Genomic DNA, 22415 nt, shown 5'->3' with positions numbered 1-22415 from the left:
ATTAATTGTCTTTGTTTAGTATTTGTCCTAAATGATGTTGTCTTTGTTCAGTTGAATTGTTCAGTATTTGTATTTGCCAAAATGGAATCTGTTTCTGCAGTTTAGCAGTTAACAGCACTGCAGCGCCTGACAGTCAGGCGCTGCACTGTACTATGCAGCGCCCAAAGCCTAGGCGCTGCACCTCACAGTGCAGCGGCCGTCCCATAGGCGCTGCTTCACTAGCCATGGCTGCCCATAGGGCCACAGAAGGCTTTGAGCACTGACGATCCATGAAAATTACCAAGTCATAGTGCAGCGCCTCAGAGCAAGGCGCTGCACTTTACAGTGTGACGCCCGTCCGTTCGGCGCTGCATAGAACAGTGCAACGCCTTTGTTCTGGGCGCTAGACGGTTGTTTACTGCAAAAACAGAGTTGACAGCACATTCATTTCACCGGAACATCATAATACTTACAATGACTGCATCATCACAACAATTTGAACAAACAAAAATTTTATGCCGACGAGTTCATAACTTAAGACAATTCAAACATTACTACGACATGGTTCACGACACATTCATTACAAATGACAAATGGCAGCTTGCCCTAGAAGATAGTTCACCAACATCTCACATGCCCTCACAAGTTCACGACGAGTGCACCGAAGCGAAGTCCCTACTGAGTAGAGCGAGGCCATTTCCCCTTCTTTTCACGGGCCGAGTCCTCCTCTTGCGCCTCGCGAGCCTTTGCAAGCTTTCTTGCCCTCTCCTCCTCACGAGCAAGTTTCGCTTGGCGTGCCCTCTCCTCCTCTCGTTTCTTCCGCTCCATCCTCTCCTTCTGACGACGCTCTTCCTCCAAGCCTCTTCGAAACGATTCTTCGAACCGCCGTTGCCGCCTAAGACAATCTTGGTATTGGTCCTTTTTGACATCTTCTCGCACTTCAAGATCTATCCACGTGAAGTACTTGCATAGAGGAGGCGGTGACTGCATACAAAATTTTTGTTAGTGTTGACACACATTTGATAGTAACATTTTACTTCTCGAACTTACCGGTGGTTGGTCATAGGCGTTAGTTGGAAGTGCACGATCATAAGCATAGTTCGGGCATACAAAATATCTCCGCCCTTCCGTCCATGATTTATTTCGGTCGGTGGATACCTTCACCTTGCAAACATCTCCACACCAACATGGCAGGATGTTGGCATCTTTCTCCTTCACCTTGTCCAAAGATGCGTCCTCCCACTTGTTCGGCATGTCTTCTTGGTTAGCACACGGTGGCCTCGTCATGGAACCGGATGAAGCCATGCCTACAAAACCGATAATTCTTGGTTAACCCTAACCCCCACTTAACAATAACCACAATCCTAACCATAGCATAACCCTAACACCAACATCAAACACACATACCCCTAACCCTAGCATACCATGAAAGCCTAACCAACCCAAATTAGCAAAGAAACTTAACATCATTCAACAAATATTTGCAAATCCAAGCCAAAACTAGGGTTTCCCCAAAGTAGCAAGATTTGAGCAAATGTGACAATTCCTATGGATGAAAACAAGGGGAACAGAGGAGATTACCTTAAGGGAGGGTTTGGCTTCGAAATCCACGGTCAAATACTCCGGATCTGAGGAGGATTTGAGAGGGGGAGAGAGGAGGGCAGAGGGGAGGCACTGAGCTTCGGGTTTGTGTGGGGGTGGGGGTGTGTGGGGTGGGGATGGGTGGGAGGGGGTGAGTGCAGCAAATAGATGTCCAGCCGTGCAGCGCCTAAGGGAGAGGCGCCACACACCATAGTGCAGCGCCTACCCTTTAGGCGCTGCACTACTGGACATCCCAGTCCAGAGAGCAACAGAAGCTTCCAGTATGTTTTCTGCCCAAAAAAATGCTAAGTGAGTGTGCAACGCCCAAGGGATAGGCGCTGCTCTGTACTGTGCAGCGCCCAGGAGTGAGGCGCTGCACATTACAGTGCAGCGCCCCTCCCTTAGGCGCTGCAGACTGACTTAGCAAATTTTTGGGTGCAAAAGCTCCTGGAACGCTTCTGTTGCCTAAGGGAGGGGCGCTGCACTGTAATGTGCAGCGCCTCGGCCTTAGGCGCTGCACTATCTGCTGTTTTCATATACAAAGTGATTTTTATGTTTTGTGATTCACATAGATGGCACATAATCATATCCAAATCACATACTCATACACACATAGCAATAGAGTTGTCCAATCATATAGTCATACACAAATATTTAGCCAAAAAGACATAGTCATTTACATCTCATATCACATAGTAGCACACATTTTGGTTCATAGAAAAGGTCATGGTCCTTGTCCCTTCTTCTTCCTCTCTTCTTCTTCTTCTTCTTCTTCTTCTTCTTCTTCTCCCTCCTCCGACCACCAAGGGAGCTCACCTTTCGCCTTCGTGTCCTCCACCCCCTTCATTGTTTCCATAGCTATGAAAATGTCAATATAATAGTTAGTCACACAATGCAAAATGACAACACAAGCATTGAGCCAAAAGAACAAGATCATAGTAAGTCACATACGGCAATGGTCCATTGAGCCAAGTGAACATTGCTTCACCACGGCCGCCGCCAAGGCCAAGATCACCACCACGGCCTAGACCACCACCACGGCCTCTACCGCCACCATGGCCTCTACCGCCACCACGGCCTTTGCCACTACCACGGCCAAGACCATCACCACGGCCTAGGCCTTCACCACAGCCTCTACCACCACCACCACGGCCTAGACCATCACCACGGCCTAGGCCTTCACCACGGCCTCTACCACCACCACGACCTCTTTGTTGCCTAGTGCCTCGTTGGCTTGTTTGACTTGGTTGGCTACTCCTTGGTTGACTTGGTTGGCTATCATTTGCTTGGCTTGTGCTTGCATCATTTTTCTTTGATCTTTTTCTTGATTTGGGACAAGTTCTTGTGTTGTGTCCCCCATGACTGCAGTCCCCACAACGGGATTGCTCACGAGGCTCTTGGAATTGGCCGGTGCCGTATTCTCCACCGCCACCACGGCCCCATCCGTCCATGTCACCTCTAAGACGCTTTGTCTTACGTCTTCCCCGTCTAACGACCTTCAATTCCGGGTCCGGCCATAGTTGAACTCCATGATACTCCGGCCATTGTGATTGATCCAAGTATGGCTGAAACCGGGGAGCCCATGTATTCTTTACCGTCATCATTGAGAACTCGGACTCCCTCACGGTAAGAGGGTGATTGACGTCCACATTCCTAACACGGGCTGCATTTAACAAGTGCGAGCATGGGAGATGAAGCAACGATGGCCTCATGCAGCTGCAATCACACCGTGTTAGGGAGACCTTGAAAGCACGGCCTCCGTGTTGGTGGCCATCGTTTGTGGTTCCTCCAGGCTCTTTCACCTCATACTTCCACTCGTTGTCGTCATATAGTATAGCTTCTTGGGAGTCTGCCTTTCGTGATTGAAAGTCCAACCATTCTTCAACCTTTGGTGGGAAATATTACTTGTGCTTATCCTTGTTCTCACCAGCAATCTGCTTATCCGTCTCCATTGAATACTTCAAAAAGTATCCATTCATCTTGTCAAATGTGTATTGAACTATTGCCGTCACGGGTAATGCACGTACACCCTTGAGCACCTTATTGAAGCATTCTGCCATATTGCTTGTCATTTGACCGTACCTCCGGCCATCTTCATCGAAAGCACGTGCCCACATATTCCTTTCGACAATGTTTTTACTGAGAAATTCATGACCACCGGGGTCAAGTTTCTTGTGTCTGAGCAATGCATTGAACAATGTGGCAAACCGCTTGTTGGTGAAAGCGAGACAACAATCTTGAAGATCATCGGCCAACTCCTTGATACCACATGCCCTATAGAAGTTTGCACAAAAGTGCCTCATGCACCATCGATGGTGCAACTTTCTATGTCCGGGAATGTCAACCACCACCGCATTTAGAATTCCTGGATGGCGATCCGATATGACACAAATTTCCCTTTCAGCCGGTAATACCCTTGTTCTCAATTGACGCAAGAACCACTCCCAGTTATCATTGTTCTCCACCTCAACCAAAGCGAAAGCCAAAGGCAACACCTGATTATTGGCATCACTTGCTATTGCAACCAATAAAGTGCCCTTGTATTGTCCGGTCAAGAACGTGCCATCAATGGCGATGACGGGCCGACAATGCTCAAAAGCCCTCATGCATTGCTCAAAGGCCCAAAATGCACGGCCAAATACTCGGACGGTCCTCCCGTTGTGAATCAATGTTTGGTGCCCATGAGGCTCAACCACGTGAACCATGCCTGGGTTTGTGGTGGCCATAGCTAACAACAACCTAGGGAGTCGGTTGTATGCTTCCTCCCAATTGCCATACAACATCTTGAATGCGGCTTGCTTTGCCTTCCATGCCTTGCCGTACTTCACCTTGTAATGAAAGATGGCTTTCACAAGGTCAATGACACTCTTGATGCTCATTGTTGGAAGTGTGGATATTTGGTTGGAAAGCCTATAAGCGATGAACTCGGACGTGAGTTGTCTGTGTTGTTGGTACACAAGCTTGTCATCCGCATTCTTGTGCCGGCACATGTGATTTGGTAGACAACTCACTATGCGCCAAGTGGGACCTCCTTTCCATGGCCTTGCACGCACAATCCATGGACAACTTGGCACTTCACATTTGACCGTGTAACGCACATTGACGTCTGAGTTGGTCACTTTATGTGGACGATAATGCGTAACCGAGTAGTTGTCGAGCCACATCTTCAATTCCAAGAAGGATTGAAACTCACAACCGGGATATATCCCGTTCTTCCCGTCTTCCAAATCACAGTGAGAACTTGGCCTAGCTCCAAGAGATATGCATTTGCCACCATCCACAACGGCTTCATCCGCGAGACTAAGATCCTTAAACAATGGTGTCTTGTGATCCCGCCCGAATACCTTCTTGAATGCTTGGGCCTCCTTCGGTGTGAACCCCTCCTCATCAACTTCTTCATCGGGACCATCGTCATCTGAGTCCGATGCATATGCACGGGAAAAAGGGATGGATTGGTCCATTGTCTCTTGCACATGATATTGGTCGAGATCACCCACATTGTTGTCATGGAGATCAACTTCGTTGTCATCCTCCTCGTACTCATCATTCTCCTCTTCAAAACCTTCATTTTGGTTGTTTGGAGTCGGGCTCAATGTTGGCCAATCTTGTTGCGTGAAATGAGGTTCACTCATTTGATCTTGGTTCATGGGTGGTGGAGTGCTAGCAACCAACAGGGAGGGGTTCCGGTTCAAGTCCAAATTCAAAGTAGACTCAACCTTCTTGGAGGCAAATAACTCAAGAACCTTGTCTAGAGATTCGGCAACCGTCTCCTTGTATACAACCCAACGTTGCTCGGAGTTCACAGGCATTGTCTTCCAACGGATGTGCATTCCAAAACCAACATTATGCCTTCCCTCGAACTCAACAACGTCACTTGGGTCCATCCAATTCAAATCCTTCCTCACTTGGTCCAAAGAGCTCCGCATAGCTTGGACTACTCTCAAACACCATGTCAAGCTCATCCGGGTCCGGCTCAACATTGCCTTTCAAAAAGGCCTCTTTATCCACATGATGAACATAAACACATGTTCTCCCCATCCCTACAATAATAAAAACACACATATATCAAGTAAGTACTTAACAAAAAATATTTGCACAAAATACATATGCCATAACATATATATGAATTAATAACCCCAACCCCCACTTAGCAATAACCACAACCCTAACCATAGCATAACCCTAACACCAACATCAAACACACATAACCCTAACCCTAGCATACTATGAAAGCCTAACCAACCCAAATTAGCAAAGAAACATAACATGATTCAATACAAATTTGCAAATCCAAGCCAAAACTAGGGTTTCCCCAAAGTAGCAATATTTGAGCAAATGTGACAATTCCTATGGATGAAAACGAGGGGATCGAAGGAGATTACCTTAAGGGAGGGGTTGGCTTCGAAATCCACGGTCAAATACTTCGGATTTGCAAGATTTGAGAAGGATTTGAGAGGGGGGAGAGGGGAAGAGAGGAGGGGCGCAAGGCTAAGGGTTTGTGTGGGGTGGGGTGTGTGGGGTGGGGGTGGGATGAGAGAGAGGGTGGGGCCAGCCTAAGTGGAACACAGAATGTGCAGTGCCCAAGAGCTAGGCACTGCACATTACAAGTGTGGCGCCTAAGTCTGAGGCGCTGTAGTGCTGTCTGTGAGGCCGCAACTGGACCAGGGCTGCCACGCTGGCACGAGGTGCGACGCCCAAGAGAGAGGTGCTGCATAGTAGTGTGTGGCGCCCAGCTGTCGGGCGCCACACGAAAGGGTCAGCAGAGTGAAATTTTTTTGGAACGAGGTCAGTTTGTGATTTGATTTGGCTTTCAGGTCAAATATGTGATTTCTGCCCATGTTCCAGCTATAGGAGGATGCCAAGGAGATCAATCAAATTTCTTTACACATTAAGACATCGTCATCTTATATTGCTACTTTTGCAGCACAATAGCTTTAGTGTCGCTATTTTTCAGAAAAATATACCAATTTACACATTGTTTTGTCAATTTTAATTTTCAAACGGAGGTTTGTTTGGTAGACATTACTTTCTAAATATAATAAACTTTAACAGATATATACATTCAGCAGAGTCAACTGAACATGCTACCGGCAGAAAGAGTCAATTAAAACATGATGTACTTTCTTAGTTCTTAGATGGTATGTAGGTCCTTTACTAATAATTGTAGGTGTTGACATACTATTTCTATTGTAAGAGAACTATGTGGATGCTGCATCATTAGAAAAAATTAACAGAATTAGGATGGTTGTTATTCTGATGGACGTGATTACTCCACTACAATGCTTCTGATAGCTTTATAGTTTTATGATGCAAACCTATGTGTTCGGGAGCCTTTTTTTCTACGGAAATCTGAAGCATGTGGTTGAAGTAAATACTATACGGAGAAAGAGTTTGCATATTCAGCAGCAGTGCAGGCTGCTGGAACGACAACAGAATCTGTCCAAGCTGAAGTGAAACACATACGGCAAACTGTCAATCTTGTATCGAATGAGAGCCAAAAATTGATGGTAACTTCCTTCATCTTATCAGGACAAGATAGGAAGATCTCCCGAGTACACGGTCGAGAGGAAGCTCGACAAAGGGGGGCCCGACCATGTTTTCGTCAGCAGGCATTTAGCTGGTGCAACAGGATGGTCCACATGTGCGAGTGCTCAACAGATGGGTGCTATTTTTACATGTTTCCCTGCTTTCTTACTATGCCCTTTGCCAAAAAAAAACTTTGGCGTCGGGTTTTGTACTCACTGATGTGAAGCCAGAGGAAAGCTAATTGCACATTTGTTCACGTTACTGTTTCTGTTTGTGGGTTGTAAGGACTTTGAGATTACCACATGTCCCTTGTTTAATTATCTATATTAAGGCGTGGCCTTCATGTGTAGCAATTTTTTCTAAGAAGCAACAAGAACCTACAATTCATTGGAGTTGGATAAAGAGTGCATGTGTAACAAAAGCAGCTGCGAGCCCGAGGCAGAGACGAGGAAGGACAGAGATGTACCATCGTCATGCTTTATCTTCTTCAGGGTTGGGAGGAAGAAAGGGAAATGGTGATTTCCGGAGAGGAAGCAAGCGGGAGAATTGTAGTTTTTCAACTAATGTTGAAAACTGAATGAACGCCTGCTGGATAAATTACATGATCTGAAAACTTGACGCTGTGTTGTTGCATATAAATAATTTATCATCCAGTATTCACCAGTCTCCCTGTGTTGTTCAAATTCCCTTCAGTGATGACAAAGCATGCAGGCAACTTCGGGTATATGTTTCTTATATATCATTATCAGATTGTAAGATGTTGACGTGTTGTCCATCTTTCATTTTCATTGTCTCCAACACAGTATGGTTTTGAAGTTTCTGCACTTGCTTTGACCAGACAAAGGCAATTAACTCCAGGACTTAGCCAAATAGGAACACAAGGGAAAGAGGAATAAAAAATTATATTTGAATGGCCTGGTTAGTCCAAATCCGATAGATATCTTCCCAAGTCCTACTTATTTTGCAACATTCTATAGATTGATTTGTTATGCTGATTATATATCAAATGTTCCTCTCGGCTCTTGCACAAATTATGTACTTAATTCTGGGAAAGACGGTGGGAACAAATTCCATGATGAAGATATTTGTATATGAAAGAACCAACGTGTGTAGTCGCAAGGATCGAAGGAATGATCAACACATTGATATTTTGCATGGTAGGCATAACAGAATGAGATGTCGCACGGATAAAGTGGGTTTCGAGGCGTACATGATAATCGATGAGGGACAAGGCACTATTTTCCTAATGCATTATATAGTTTACTGTTGTCACCGTAACAACGCACGGGTATTTAGCTAGTCTAGCGATATATTTGCACAACTCGCAAAAAATCTAACAGTAACTTGCATTTATTGAGTCTAGCCATGACATAACGGTGGTTCAAGAAACATGTTTCTTAAATCAAAGAGGGAGGGGAACCTTCTAAGCAAGTTGAAGGGTAGAAAAATGGTCAGAAATAAAGTACCTTGTTACTGCTAACATGCGGCCACTAGGTGAGAAATAAGCTGACTGAGCAGATTTCTCAAGTTTGAAAACCTTCAGGCTATCTGGCTCCTTCCTTTTTATATTTCTCACATCCCATATACAGGCTGTTTGATCCGTTGAACTCGTAGCAAGCATATGTGGCTTCTCCAGATGAAAATCTATTGAGTTGATTCTCTCCTCATGCACATCCCATGTAGTTAACACCTTACCCTCACGCTCATCGAAAAGTGTCAGGCCACCCTTTTCATCACCAAAATATAGGCATCGGGCACTATTTTGTGCTTGACAAAGCGAATAAACAGGCCACTCCCATAAATGAACCATACTATACTTCTCCTTCTCAAAGTCCATAAGACAAATTTCACCCTGATGGCTAGAGCTGTAAAACTGTAGCCAAGTAAATGAAATACATCACAAAATAGAATTACAATTGATAGAGAACATTCAATGAGATATACAACATCCAAATAACTATTTGCGCACTGGAAATGGGATAAATCCAACCTAATTTAGCTACCTTGATCATGATTAGTAGATGCACCTATTGGATGACTCTAACGAGGAGTCCCAAGAAAATGAAAAAAGAGCCGAAGGAAGGTCACCTTGTGTGGTGCCACCTGGTGCGCCACGATTGCTGACACAGGGCACTTGTGTGGCCAATAACTGAAGACGACCCCATCCACACCGTCGGCATCCTCCGAGACACCGTCGACGTCCCAGTACCCGATATTCCCCCTTTTGTCCCCCGCCGCCACCACGGTCTGGTCGGCGAGCGGGAGGACCCGCATCGACTCTATGCTACAGGGCACCACGTTTCTCACGTGTGCGCGCATCAGCACCATGCCCCTCCCAGCATTGAAGTCGTCCGCCGCACGAACATTGGTCCCAGCCCCGCCCCCGAGGATGGAGGAGGCGAGCGAGGGTGTGAGGCTGAGATCCGGGGGCAGGTTGTCGGGAGCGATGCCGCGGGCGCGACCGGAGGAGCGGACGGGGCCCGTCGGGGCCTTGGGCCTGACCTGATACGGTCGCTTAGGTTTAGCGAGCCGGATGGGGGCGGAGAGCTCGTCGGCCTTGCGGCGGAGGGGGGCAAGCTTTTCTTGGTTGCGCCGGATGTTCTCCTGGCGAAGGCGCTCGTAGTCGTTGAGACCGTCTTCCGCCATTGTTGTTCGGGGAGAGGAGTGTTATGGACCTCAATCTAGGGTTAGGAGTAGAGAGGGAGAGGATGGGGAAAAGAGGATCGGCTGATGAGGACGGACCTCGATCTACAGTTAGGAGTAGAGAGGGAGAAGATGGGGAAAAGGGGATCGGCTGATGAGGAGAAGAAGGAGCAGCAGCGTGGGATTGAGAGAAGGGCAGCAGGGAAGAGGGAGCAGCAGTAGAAGAGACGAGGGGAGGAGCAGAGGTCGGGCGCAAGCAGTGCAGCAGCAAAGACGTGGGAAGAGGAAGCAGCAGCAGTTTTAAGCAGAGGAGCAGCAACAGTGTTGATAGGAGGAGCAGCAGAGGCGTGGGGAAAGGAGCAGCAGCAGGCGAAGGACGAAGGACGGCGGCAGGGGCACTCTCGCGCGGAGGTCCAGCCACCCATCTAAGGGCAAATCCCCTCAAAAAAATTCTAAGGTCAGAATTACAGATAACCTTCCAAGAGTCTGACAATTACAAGCTAATATTCCTGAATTATTAATTTAAGAAACTCATACGAACAATTTGCAAGCTAATGTTCCTCAAATTGTTTAATCAAGCATACATTGAACCTGCCTAGGGCGTCCAAAAATAAATTCAAGATTATGCTATAATATTTACCTTAATATTAATACTTTTTACATGTTTACCAATTAGACTTGAAGATTAGAGATTTGGGGATAAAGTGGAAGTCAGAATAAGAATCCTATATACATAAGAAGTTGATCTTCACTATTCTACTTATCTCAACATGCACACACGCCAGCTCATCAAAGGCCCACCACTACATGCATGCGAAAAAAAATTCCATTATTAGTTGATCTCATGCACACCTTTCACCTCACATGCCACCTCATCAAAGGTCCACTCAAAATGCATGAAAAAAGTTTTCCATTACGTTATGCCGCTTATATTCAAAATATTTTTTGACTACACAATAATCAAATACTCCCTCCGTTTCAAAATAAGTGCATCAACTTTATACGAACTTTGTCCCGAAATAAGTGTCTCAATCTTAATACAACTTTATACTAAAGTTCGTATCATGTTGAGACACTTATTTTGAGATGGAGGACGTACAATAAATATATTTATTTTTAGCTTTAGTTCATATATTATTAATTCAACTATGGAAACTTCATACAATCAAATCACTGAAATATATTGCAATCGATTCTCGCAGCAACGCGTGGGGTATTCTCTAGTTTATATAAATTTTGTGGTGTCGTATATTTTTCTCCTAGTTCTTAGAATGAAACTAATTCGAACAATTAATTATGTTGATCGTCCTGCTGGAATCATACTACTTGGCCTATTAATTTTCTTTATTTCTTCTTTGATTGCATCGTGCTTTGATTTTTTGAATCCTTTATAAGTCCGCCCTGGATAGCTTCAAATCCTGGATCCGCCACTGATCCCATGCCACACGAAAAGGCGCTTGACCCGGTTGTGAGTAGCATTAAATCCCGAGTGCCCGCCTGCCGTGCTGGAGTGCAACGCTCTGATCAGGTTCTACTGTATGTCAGGGTCTTTCCCAATCCACACGCGCCCGTGAAACTTCAGGATCCCATCTTGCAAGGAAAATCCCGGGTCACTGTCCGGAGCCAGCGCCAACTTTGTCATGCACTAAGTAGTTGCGGTATCTTGCCGATAGCTTTGTTTGATTGCTTCCAGCCACGTGGGCTTGCACACCGAGATCACTGCCATTTCCGTTTCATGTCCGGGTGCGCGACGAGAAAGCGCATCTGCAACTCTGTTGGTTAGCCGCGCCTTATACTGAATAGTGAACTGCAGGCCGACTCGTTTGGTGAATGCTCGCTGTTGTATTGGCGTATTGAGCCTTTGATCTGTAAGGTTGAGCAAGCTCTTTTGGTCCGTCCGAACCACAAACTCTGCATGCTGGAGGTAGGGGCGCCAGTGTTCCACTGCCAAGAGAAGAGCCAGGAACTCTTTTTCATAGGTTGACAACCCAAGATTGCAAGGGGCTAGAGCTTTGCTCAAGTAAGCCACTGGATGGTTATTCTACATAAGAACTGCCCCTATACCCGTGGCACTTGCATCCATCTCCACAACGAACTGCTGCTAAAAGTTGGGCAGCGCCAGCACAGGAGCTTCGATCAGTGCTTTTTGGAGAGTGATGAAAGCTTCGTTAGCAGTTGGTGTCCACAAAAACAGGGTATTTTTCCTAAGCAGGTTGGTGAGCGGCTTGCTGATGACGCCAAAGAACCGAACGAACTTCCTGTAGTACCCAACTAGACCCAAGAAACCCCTGAGTTCTTTTGTATTGGTTGGAACAGGCCACTGCTGCACATCCAGGACTTTGATGTTGTCCGTGGCCACTCCCTGGTCACTGATGATATGCCCCAAGTAACTGATCTTTTGCTGCGCAAAGGTGCATTTGGACATTTTGGATTTGACCCCATGTTGATATAGGAGACCAAGAACTTGTCGCAGCAACTTTTTGTGAGCCTCCAATTCTTCTGTGTGAACAAGGATATCACCCATGAAGATGAGCACGCCATGGCGCAGCATGGGAGCGAGTACAATATGCATGCTCCCTTGGAATGTGCCTGGCGCATAGGCCGGTCCATATGGCATCACCCGAAATTGACAGTGGCCCAAATGAGTTTTGAAGGCTGTTTTATGTTCATCTTTTGGACGCAGCCTGATCTGGTGATACCCTGCACGTAGATCCAGCTTTGAAAACCATTTGGACCCAGCAATCTCATCCAACAGCTCATCGATGATTGACATTGGGTAAGTACTTTTGACTGTGATGGCATTCAAATGCCGGAAATCCACACAGAACCTCCACATCTGATCTTTCTTTTTGACCAGCAACACCGGCGAGGAAAAGGCACTGTTGCTGGGTACAATAAGTCCAAGGCGAAGCATCTCTCTGACTTGTGCTTCTATTTCATTTTTTGCTCCGGTGTGTATCTGTACGGACGCATGTTGATGGGGTTTGCACCTGCAATGAGGGGGGGTGGCATGATCCCATTCTCTGTGCTCAGGCAGATTGGTCGGTTCTGCAAACACTGATTGAAAGTCATTGAGGATATGTTGTATCACTGAAGGCACTGGCTCGTTTCCTTCTTGATGTTCTGCTGCACAAATCATCATGATGTGCGCAATTGAGTTGCCATGTTCCATCTTGAGGAGTTGCGACAAAGTGGCCTGCTGCACTTGTTGGACTTGTGGTTGCGGCCCCTTCAACACAATTTGCTCCCCCTACCGGTCAAACTGCAATGTTTTGGCTGCCCAGTCGACCAACATTGGTCCACACTGATCCAACCAGTCGATGCCTACCACCATGTCGTAGCAGCCCAATGACAAGATGCGAAAATCAGTGGAGAACTTGTACCCCCGAGTCTGCCACTTGCAATATGGTATAATTCCAGAACACTTGAGCACACCCCCATCTACAATTTTGACTGACACTAGATCCATTAGCAACACTTGTTCAACAATCAACTCTGCCACCACCTCGCTGATAAAACTGTGAGAACTCCCTGAATCCACAAGTATGAGAACTTCATGCCCTTCGATCGCACCCAGGAGTCTGACGGTGCGGGGTGTCGTTGCCCCCGTTGTGGCTAATTTGGATATTGACATAAGTTGCTCCTCTTCCAAATCCGATTTGTGCCGGCGCCGATCGTCCACTTCAGCTTGAAGCATTCCCATAGCTCTTCAAGTACATGAAGTTGGACCGTGGCAGCGCATTGGTGGCCTTGCCCCCAATGCTCCCCACATTTGAAGCAGAGCTCGCGGGCACGCCTGTAGTTGCGGAGTGCCGCGATTGGCGATGATCCAGTGCTCGCGCCGCGTCTAATGCGCGACGATCCTCAGCGGCCGCTTGGGGCACTGGCAGCCCTGGCCATGGGGGAGGTGCGCCCAAAGCCAATAACGGCCGAATCGGGGCGTGGGGTGCACCCTGCCCGTGCCACAGCCGATCCTTCTGTGGCATGCTTGCCAAGAGCTCCTCCTGCAACGTGGCAAGAGAAAATGCAATATCCAAGTCCTAGGGACGGTGCTGAGATGCACTGGCTTTAATATCAATTTTCAGACCATCTAAAAACTGAGTTGTAAAAAACAGAGGATCAAAAACTAAGTTCCTCGAACTGCTCCAAATATTCCGCTACTGAACCCAACTGCCTAAGAGAGTTAAACTGACGCAATTGAGCCTGATACTGTTCTTGGCAAAATTTAGCACAAACGGCAACGCACAACTCCTCCCAAGTAAAGGAACCACGATGTGCTTCCTGGACCTGGAGCCAACGCGCTGTGTTGCCCGAGAAGTGTAAAGTAGCTACCCGAACCCACATGTCTTGTTGAATCCCATACACCTCGAAATATTTTTCGCATCTGGCCTTCCAAAACTGAGGATTGTCCCCGTCGAATGATGGGAAATCAAGCCGGGGAAGAGACCAACTGTGATGAGGAGAGTGAGGCGCGTGTGGCGAGTGCTGCTCTTGCTCCTGAACGACACCTACTGATGTATCTGTAGGAAGTTCAAGGGGAGGTAGAGTTAACACACCCTTGACCGGAGGAGGCACCAGGGTGGTGACCACCCTGTGAGCCGATCCCCCGGATTCGATGATGTCGTCGTGGCCACTTGGCCTGTGGTGCGTCGTGGCAGGCTTGGGATGTGCCGCCACGGGACGCGCCACCGGATCCGCCATCGGATCACCTTCTGTGCCGCTCGGATCAGCCAGCGCGGGGTGAAAGCGATCCGTACCACTTGTGTGTGCAGTTCATCGAGTTGATGTTGAAGATTCATCACCGCTGGTCGCCACAGCTTGAGAGACGCCTGTATCGCCTCCAGACGTGCATCGTTGGCCGCGCGGCCCTTGTTGACGGACTTGACGAGTGCGGTGATCTGCTCCTCCATGGCTGCCGTTTTCTGCGCTTGCTTGGTGGTGTAGCGGGGGCGGGGGTAGGCTGTCTCCAGGGCGACTGACCTCTGATGCCACTTGTTATGGACCTCGATCTAGGGTTAGGAGTAGAGAGGGAGAGTATGGGGAAAAGGGGATCGGCTGATGAGGACGAAGAGCAGCTTCATTTCTCTCTTCAAATTCGTTTACAATAATTCTCGATGCCTCCTCATCGGCTCGCCTACTCCCCTAAATACCCAGGCACGCAGGCCACACCACCCACTCCACTCACTAGGGCCTCATGCTTGGTCCACTGGTCAGCCCATCTCAGGCCCGCCAGTCTTTCACCCTGTGTCGTCTGGGCCCGTCGACGCTGCCGTGCTGCTGACTAGTGGGGTCACGCTAGCAGCCGTGACAAGGAGTGGCGGCAAAGCAGAGCGCCGCACAATTTCGGGGACAGATGTTTGATGCGTGGTGGTTTTCCAGAAATATACCACGCCACACTTTATTTAATCAAAAGGTTCATAGGAATACAATGAAGGTCTGGTTGGTTTATAATCCACAAATGGCGCCCATAATCAAGACTAAAAGCATCCTTAATGAGGATGTGCGCCTCCAAATTAGTTGATCTACCTACGAAGTGTTGGGGAACGCAGTAATTTCAAAAAAATTCATACGCACACGTAAGATCCATCTAGGTGATGCATAGCAACGAGGGGGAAGAGTGTTGTCCACGTACCCTCGTAGACCGTAAGCGGAAGCGTTACGACAACGCGGTTGATGTAGTCGTATGTCTTCATAATCCGACCGATCCTAGCACCGAAGGTACGGCACCTCCGCGATCTGCACACGTTCAGCTCGGTGACGTCCCGTGAACTCTAGATCCAGCTGAGTGTCGAGGGAGAGTTTCGTCAGCACGACGGCATGATGATGGTGATGATGAAGCTACCGGTGCAGGGCTTCGCCTAAGCACTACAACGATATGACCGAGGTGGATTATGGTGGAGGGGGGCACCGCACACGGCTAAGACAATTGTCAACTTGTTTGTCTATGGGGTGCCCCCCTCCCCCGTATATAAAGGAGTGGAGGAGGGGAGGGCCGGCCCTCTCTATGGCGTGCCCCAAGGGGGATTCGTACTCCTAGTAGGAGGAGGTTTCCCCCCTTCCCTAGTTGGAGTAGGAGAAGAAGGAAGGGGAAGAGGGAGAGAAGGAAAGAGGGGGGCGCCGCCCCCTCCCTAGTCCAATTCGGACCAGCCCATGGGGGCGCGCAGCCACCCCTTGAGGCCCTTCTCTCCTTTCCCGTATGGCCCATTACTTCCCCGGTGAATTCCCGTAACTCTCCGGTACTCCGAAAAATACCCGAATCACTCGAAACCTTTCCGATGTCCGAATATAGCCTTCCAATATATCAATCTTTACGTCTTGACCATTTCGAGACTCCTCTTCATGTTCGTGATCATATCCGGGACTCCGAACTACCTTTGGTACATCAAAACACATAAACTCATAATACCGATCATTAAGCGTGCGGACCCTACGGGTTCGAGAACTATGTAGACATGACTGCGACACATCTCCGGTCAATAATCAATAGCGGAACCTGGATGCTCATATTGGCTCCTACATATTTTACGAAGATCTTTATCGGTCAAACCGCATAACAACATACGTTGTTCCCTTTGTCACCGGTATGTTACTTGCCCGAGATTCGATCGTCGGTATCATCATACCTAGTTCAATCTCGTTACCAGCAAGTCTCTTTACTCGTTCCGTAATGCACCATCCCGCAACTAACTCATTAGTCACATTGGCTCATAGTGATGTACATTACCGAGAGGGCCCAGAGATACCTCTCCAATAGACGGAGTGACAAATCCTAATCTCGATCTATGCCAACTCAACAAACACTATCGGAGACACCTGTAGAGCATCTTTATAATCACCCAATTATGTTGTGATGTTTGATAGCACACAAGGTGTTCCTCCGGTATTCGGGAGTTGCATAATCTCATAGTCAGAGCCAAAGGAACATGTATAAGTCATGAAGAAAGCAGTAGAAATAAAACTGAACGATCATTATGCTAAGCTAACGGATGGGTCTTGTCCATAACATTATTCTCTAATGATGTGATCCCGTTCATCAAATGAAAACACATGTCCATGGCTAGGAAAGTTAACCATCTTTAATTAACGAGCTAGTCAAGTAGAGGCATACTAGGGACACTCTGTTTGTCTATGTATTCACACATGTACTAAGTTTTCGGTTAATACAATTCTAGCATGAATAATAAACATTTATCATGATATAAGGAAATATAAATAACAACTTTATTATTGCCTCTAGGGCATATTTCCTTCAGTCTCCCACTTGCACTAGAGTCAATAATCTAGTTCACATCGTCATGTGATTTAACATCATAGTTCACATCTTTATGTGATTAGTTCAGATCTCCATGTGACTAACACCCAAAGGGTTTATTAGAGTCAATAATCTAGTTCACATCGCTATGTCATTAACACCCAAAGAGTGATCATGTTTTGCTTGTGAGAGAAATTTAGTCAACGGGTCTGCCACATTCAGAGCCGTATGTATTTTGCAAATTTTCTATGTCTACAATGCTTTGCATGGAGCTACTCTAGATAATTTCTCCCACTTTCAATATGTATCTAGATTGAGACTTAGAGTCATCCAGATCGGTGTCAAAGCTTGCATCGATGTAACTCTTTACGATGAACTCTTTGTCACCTCCATAACTGAGAAACATTTTCTTATTCCACTAAGGATATTTTTAACCGCTGTCCAGTGATCCACTCCTGGATCACTATTGTACCCTCTTTCCAAACTTATGGTGAGGTACACAATAGGTCTGGTACACATCATAACATACTTTATAGAACCTATGGCTGAGGCATAGGGAATGACTTTTCATTCTCTTTCTATTTTCTGCCGTGGTCGGGTTTTGAGTCTTTACTCAACTTCACACCTTGCAACACAGGCAAGAACTTCTTCTTTGACTGTTCCATTTTGAACTACTTCAAAATCTTGTCAAGGTATGTACTCATTGAAAATATATCAAGCGTCTTGATCTATCTCTATAGATCTTGATGCTCAATATGTAAGTAGCTTCACCGAGGTCTTTCTTTGAAAAACTCCTTTCAAACACTCCTTTATGCTTTCCATTCTACATTATTTCCGATCAACAATATGTCATTCACATATACTTATCAGAAATGTTGTAGTGCTCCCACTCACTTTCTTGTAAATTCAGGCTTTACCGCAAGTCTATATAAAACCATATGCTTTGATCACTTTATCAAAGCATATATTCCAACTCCGAGATGCTTGCACCAGTCCATAGATGGATCGATGGAGCTTGCTCACTTTGTTAGCACCTTTAGGATCGACAAAACCTTCTGGTTGCATCATATACAACTCTTCTTTAAGAAATCCATTAAGGAATGCAGTTTTGACATCCATTTGCCCGATTTCATAAAATGCGGCAACTGCTAACATGATTCGGACAGACTTTTAAGCATCGATACGAGTGAGAAAATCTCATCGTAGTCAACACCTTGAACTTGTCAAAAACATTTTGCGACAATTCGAGCTTTGTAGATAGTAACACTACTATCAGCGTCCGTCTTCCTCTTGAAGATCCATTTATTCTCAATGACTCGCCGATCATCGGGCAAGTCAATCAAAGTCCATACTTTGTTCTCATACATGGATCCCATCTTAGATTTTATGGCCTCAAGCCATTTTGCGGAATCTGGGCTCATCATCGCTTCCTCATAGTTTGTAGGTTCATCATGGTCTAGTAACATGACTTCCAGAACAGGATTACTGTACCACTCTGGTGCGGACCGTACTCTGGTTGACCTACGAGGTTCGGTAGTAACTTGATCTGAAGTATCATGATCATCATCATTAGCTTCCTCACTAATTGGTATAGGAATCACTGGAACTGATTTCTGTGATGAACTACTTTCCAATTCGGGAGAAGGTACAATTACCTCATCAAGTTCTACTTTCCTCCCACTCACTTCTTTCGAGAGAAACTCCTTCTCTAGAAAGGATCCATTCTTAGCAACAAAATATCTTGCCTTCGGATCTGTGATAGAAGGTGTACCCAAGAGTTTCTTTTGGGTATCCTATGAAGACGCACTACTTCGATTTGGGTTCGAGCTTATCAATTTGAAACTTTTTCACATAAGCATCGCAGCCCCAAACTTTAAGAAATGACAGCTTTGGTTTCTTGCCAAACCATAGTTCATACGGTGTCATCTCAACGGATTTAGATGGTTACCTATTTAACATGAATGCAGCTGTCTCTAATACATAACCCCAAAATGATAGTGGTAAATCGGTAAGAGACATCATAGATCGCACCATATCCAATAAAGTACGATTACAATGTTCGGACACACCATTATGCTGTGGTGTTCCAGGTGGCGTGAGTTGCAAAACTATTCCACATTGTTTCAAATGAAGACCAAACTTGTAACTCAAATATTCGCCTCCGCGATCTGATCGTAGAAACTTTATTTTCTTGTTATGATGATTTTCCACTTCACTCTGAAATTCTTTGAACTTTTCAAATGTTTCAGACTTATGTTTCATTAAGTAGATATACCCATATCTACTCAAATCATCTGTGAAGGTCAGAAAATAACGATACCCGCCGCGAGACTCAACACTTATCGGATCACATACATCAGTATATATTATTTCCAATAAGTCAGTTGCTCGCTCCATTGTTCCGGAGAACAGAGTCTTAGTCATCTTGCCCATGAGGCATGGTTCGCAAGCATCAAGTGATTCATAATCAAGTGATTCCAAAAGTCCATCAGGATGGAGTTTCTTCATGCGCTTTACAAACCTAAACGGCAGTGCCACAAATAGGTTGCACTATCATTATTAACTTTGCATCTTTTGGCTTCAATATTATGAATATGTGTATCACTACGATCGAGATTCAATAAACCATTCACCTTGGGTGTATGACCACAGAAGGTTTTATTCATGTAAATAGAATAACAATTATACTTTGACTTAAATGAATAACCGTATTGCAATAAACATGATCCAATCATATTATGCTCAACGCAAACACCAAATAACATTTATTTTAGGTTCAACACTAATCCCGAAGGGAAAGGGAGTGTGTGATGGTGATCTTATCAACCTTGGAATCATTTCCAACACACATTGTCACCTCATCCTCAACTAGTCTTTGTTTATTTTGCAACTCCTGTTTCGAGTTACTACTCTTAACAACTGAACTAGTATCAAATACCGAGGGGTTTGCTATAAACACTAGTAAAGTACACATCAATAACATGTATATCAAATACACCTTTGTTCACTTTGCCATCCTTCTTATCCGCCAAGTATCTAGGGCAGTTCCACTTCCAGTGACCATTTCCTTTGCAGTAGAAGCACTCATTTTTAGGCTTGGGTCTAGCTTAGGGCTTCTTCATGGGAGTGGCAACTTGCTTGCCATTCTTCTTGAAGTTCCCTTTCTTTCCCTTGTCCTTTTATTTGAAACTAGTGGTCTTGTCAACCATCAACACTTGATGCTTTTCCTGATTTCTACCTTCACCGATTTCAACATCGCGAAGAGCTCGGGGAATCCTTTTCGTCATCCCTTGCATATTATAGTTCATCACGAAGTTCTAGCAACTTGGTGATAGTGACTAGAGAACTTTATCAATTACTATCTTATCTGGAAGATTAACTCCCACTTGATTCAAGCAATTGTAGTACCCAGACAATCTGAGCACATGCTCACTGGTTGAGCTATTCTCCTCCATCTTGTAGGCAAGGTACTGTCAAAGGTCTCATACTCTCGACACGGGCATGAGTATGAAATACCAATTTCAACTCTTAGAACATCTTATATGTTCCGTGACATTTCAAAACATTTTTGAAGTCCCGGTTCTAAGCCGTAAAGCATGGTGCACTAAACTATCAAGTAGTCATCATAATGAGCTTTCCCAAACGTTCATAACGTCTGCGTCTGCTCCTGTAATAGGTCCGTCACCTAGCGGTGCATCAAGGACATAATTCTTCTGTGCAACAATGAGAATAATCCTCAGATCACGGACCTAGTCCGCATCATTGCTACTATCATCTTTCAACTTATTTTTCTCTAGGAACATATCAAAAATAAACGGGGAGCTACATCGCAAGCTATTGATCTACAACATAGATATGCAAAAACTATCAGGACTAAGTTCATGATAAATTAAGTTCAATTAATCATATTACTCAAGACCTCCCACTTAGATAGACATCCCTCTAATCATCTAAGTGATCACGTGATCCATATCAACTAAACCATGTCCGATCATCACATGAGATGGAGTAGTTTTCAATGGTAAACGTCACTATGTTGATCATATCTACTATATGATTGACGCTCGACCTTTCGGTCTCAGTGTTCCGAGGCCATATCTGCATATGCTAGGCTCGTCAAGTTTAACCCGAGTATTCTGCATGTGCAAAACTGGCTTGCACCCGTTGTATGTGAACGTAGAGCTTATCACACCCAATCATCATGTGGTGTCTCAGCACGACGAACTGTAGCAACGATGCATACTCAGGGAGAACACTTATACCTTGAAATTTAGTGAGAGATCATCTTATAATGCTACCGCCATACTAAGCAAAATAAGATGCATAAAAGATAAACATCATATGCAATCAAAATATGTGACATGATATGGCCATTATCATCTTGTGCCTTTGATCTCCATCTCCAAAGTACTGTCATGAGCTCCATCATCACCGGCATGACACCATGATCTCCATCATCTTGATCTTTATCAATGTGTCATCACATGGTCGTCTCCCCAACTATTGCTTTTGCAACTATTGCTATCGCATAGCGATAAAGTAAAGCAATTATATGGTGCTTGCATCTTATGCAATAAAGAGATAACCATAAGGCTCCTGCGAGTTGCCGATAACTTTAACAAAACATGATCATCTCATACAAAAATTTATATCTCATCATGTCTTGACCATATCACATCACAACATGTCCTGCAAAAACAAGTTAGACGTCCTCTACTTTGTTGTTGCAAGTTTTACGTGGCTACTACGGGCTTCTAGCAAGAACTGTTCTTACCTATGCATCAAAACCACAACGTAGTATAGTGATTGTTTTTTGATCTTCAGAAAGAACCCTGTTCATTGAAACCGTTTCAACTAAAGTTGGAGAAATAGACACCCACTAGCCACCTATGTGCGAAGCACGTCGGTAGAACCAGTCTCGCGTAAGCGTATGCGTAATGTCGGTCTGAGCCGCTTCATCCAACAATACCACCGAATCAATAATCAACTAGTGATGGCAAGCAATATGTATATACCCATGCCCACAACTCCTTTGTGTTCTACTCGTGCATATAACATCTACACATAGACCTGGCTCGGATGCCACTGTTGGGGAACGCAGTAATTTCAAAAAAAATCCTACGCACACGCAAAATCCATTTAGGTGATGCATAGCAACAAGGGGGAAGAGTGTTGTCCACGTACCCTCGTAGACTGTAAGCGGAAGCGTTATGACAACGCGGTTGATGTAGTCATACGTCTTCATGATCCGACCCATCCTAGCACCGAAGGTACGACACCTCCGCGATCTGCACACGTTCTGCTCGGTGACGTCCCGTGCACTCTAGATCCAGCTGAGTGTCGAGGGAGAGTTTCGTCAGCACGACGGCGTGATGATGGTGATGATGAAGCTACCGGTGCAGGGCTTCGCCTAAGCACTGCAACGATATGACCG

General features: G+C 45.6%; 2 protein-coding genes across 3 annotated transcripts; both read right to left on the bottom strand.

The window, feature by feature from the left end:
• Window positions 1-101: 101 nt before the first annotated feature.
• LOC147990235 (uncharacterized) lies at window positions 102-1925 on the bottom strand. The gene is made up of 2 exons (XM_087525458.1): window positions 1030-1925; window positions 102-963 (listed from the first exon to the last, which is right to left on the bottom strand). The coding sequence occupies exons 1-2, from the start codon at window positions 1282-1284 to the stop codon at window positions 655-657; spliced, it is 564 nt and encodes a 187-aa protein (XP_087381584.1). The 5' UTR covers window positions 1285-1925; the 3' UTR covers window positions 102-654.
• A 3435-nt stretch (window positions 1926-5360) lies between these two features.
• On the bottom strand, window positions 5361-10150 carry LOC125550189 (DNA damage-binding protein cmr1-like). 2 transcript variants are annotated; one of them, XM_048713137.2, is made up of 3 exons: window positions 9175-10150; window positions 8553-8959; window positions 5361-5600 (listed from the first exon to the last, which is right to left on the bottom strand). In XM_048713137.2, the coding sequence occupies exons 1-3, from the start codon at window positions 9730-9732 to the stop codon at window positions 5561-5563; spliced, it is 1005 nt and encodes a 334-aa protein (XP_048569094.2). In that variant the 5' UTR covers window positions 9733-10150; the 3' UTR covers window positions 5361-5560. The 2 variants fall into 2 exon arrangements, with proteins under 2 accessions (XP_048569094.2, XP_087370727.1); XM_087514601.1 differs by lacking the exon at window positions 5361-5600 and having other exon boundaries at window positions 8422-8959.
• Between the last annotated feature and the right edge of the window lie 12265 nt (window positions 10151-22415).

Source organism: Triticum urartu, chromosome 1A (genome assembly GCF_056163025.1).
Source record: "Triticum urartu cultivar PI428250 chromosome 1A, HENAU_Tu73, whole genome shotgun sequence".
In the NCBI taxonomy this organism is placed as follows: domain Eukaryota; kingdom Viridiplantae; phylum Streptophyta; class Magnoliopsida; order Poales; family Poaceae; genus Triticum; species Triticum urartu.
This window is presented reverse-complemented; position numbering and strand designations above follow the sequence as displayed.

Coding starts and splice junctions, on each gene's coding strand:
- LOC125550189 (XM_087514601.1), bottom strand. CDS start 9,732: ATGGCGGAAGACGGTCTCAACGACTACGAGCGCCTTCGCCAGGAGAAC. Junction 8,960..9,174: donor ACCAGGTGGCACCACACAAG/GTGACCTTCCTT, acceptor ACTTGGCTACAG/TTTTACAGCTCTAGCCATCA.
- LOC147990235 (XM_087525458.1), bottom strand. CDS start 1,284: ATGGCTTCATCCGGTTCCATGACGAGGCCACCGTGTGCTAACCAAGAA. Junction 964..1,029: donor ACGCCTATGACCAACCACCG/GTAAGTTCGAGA, acceptor TTTTGTATGCAG/TCACCGCCTCCTCTATGCAA.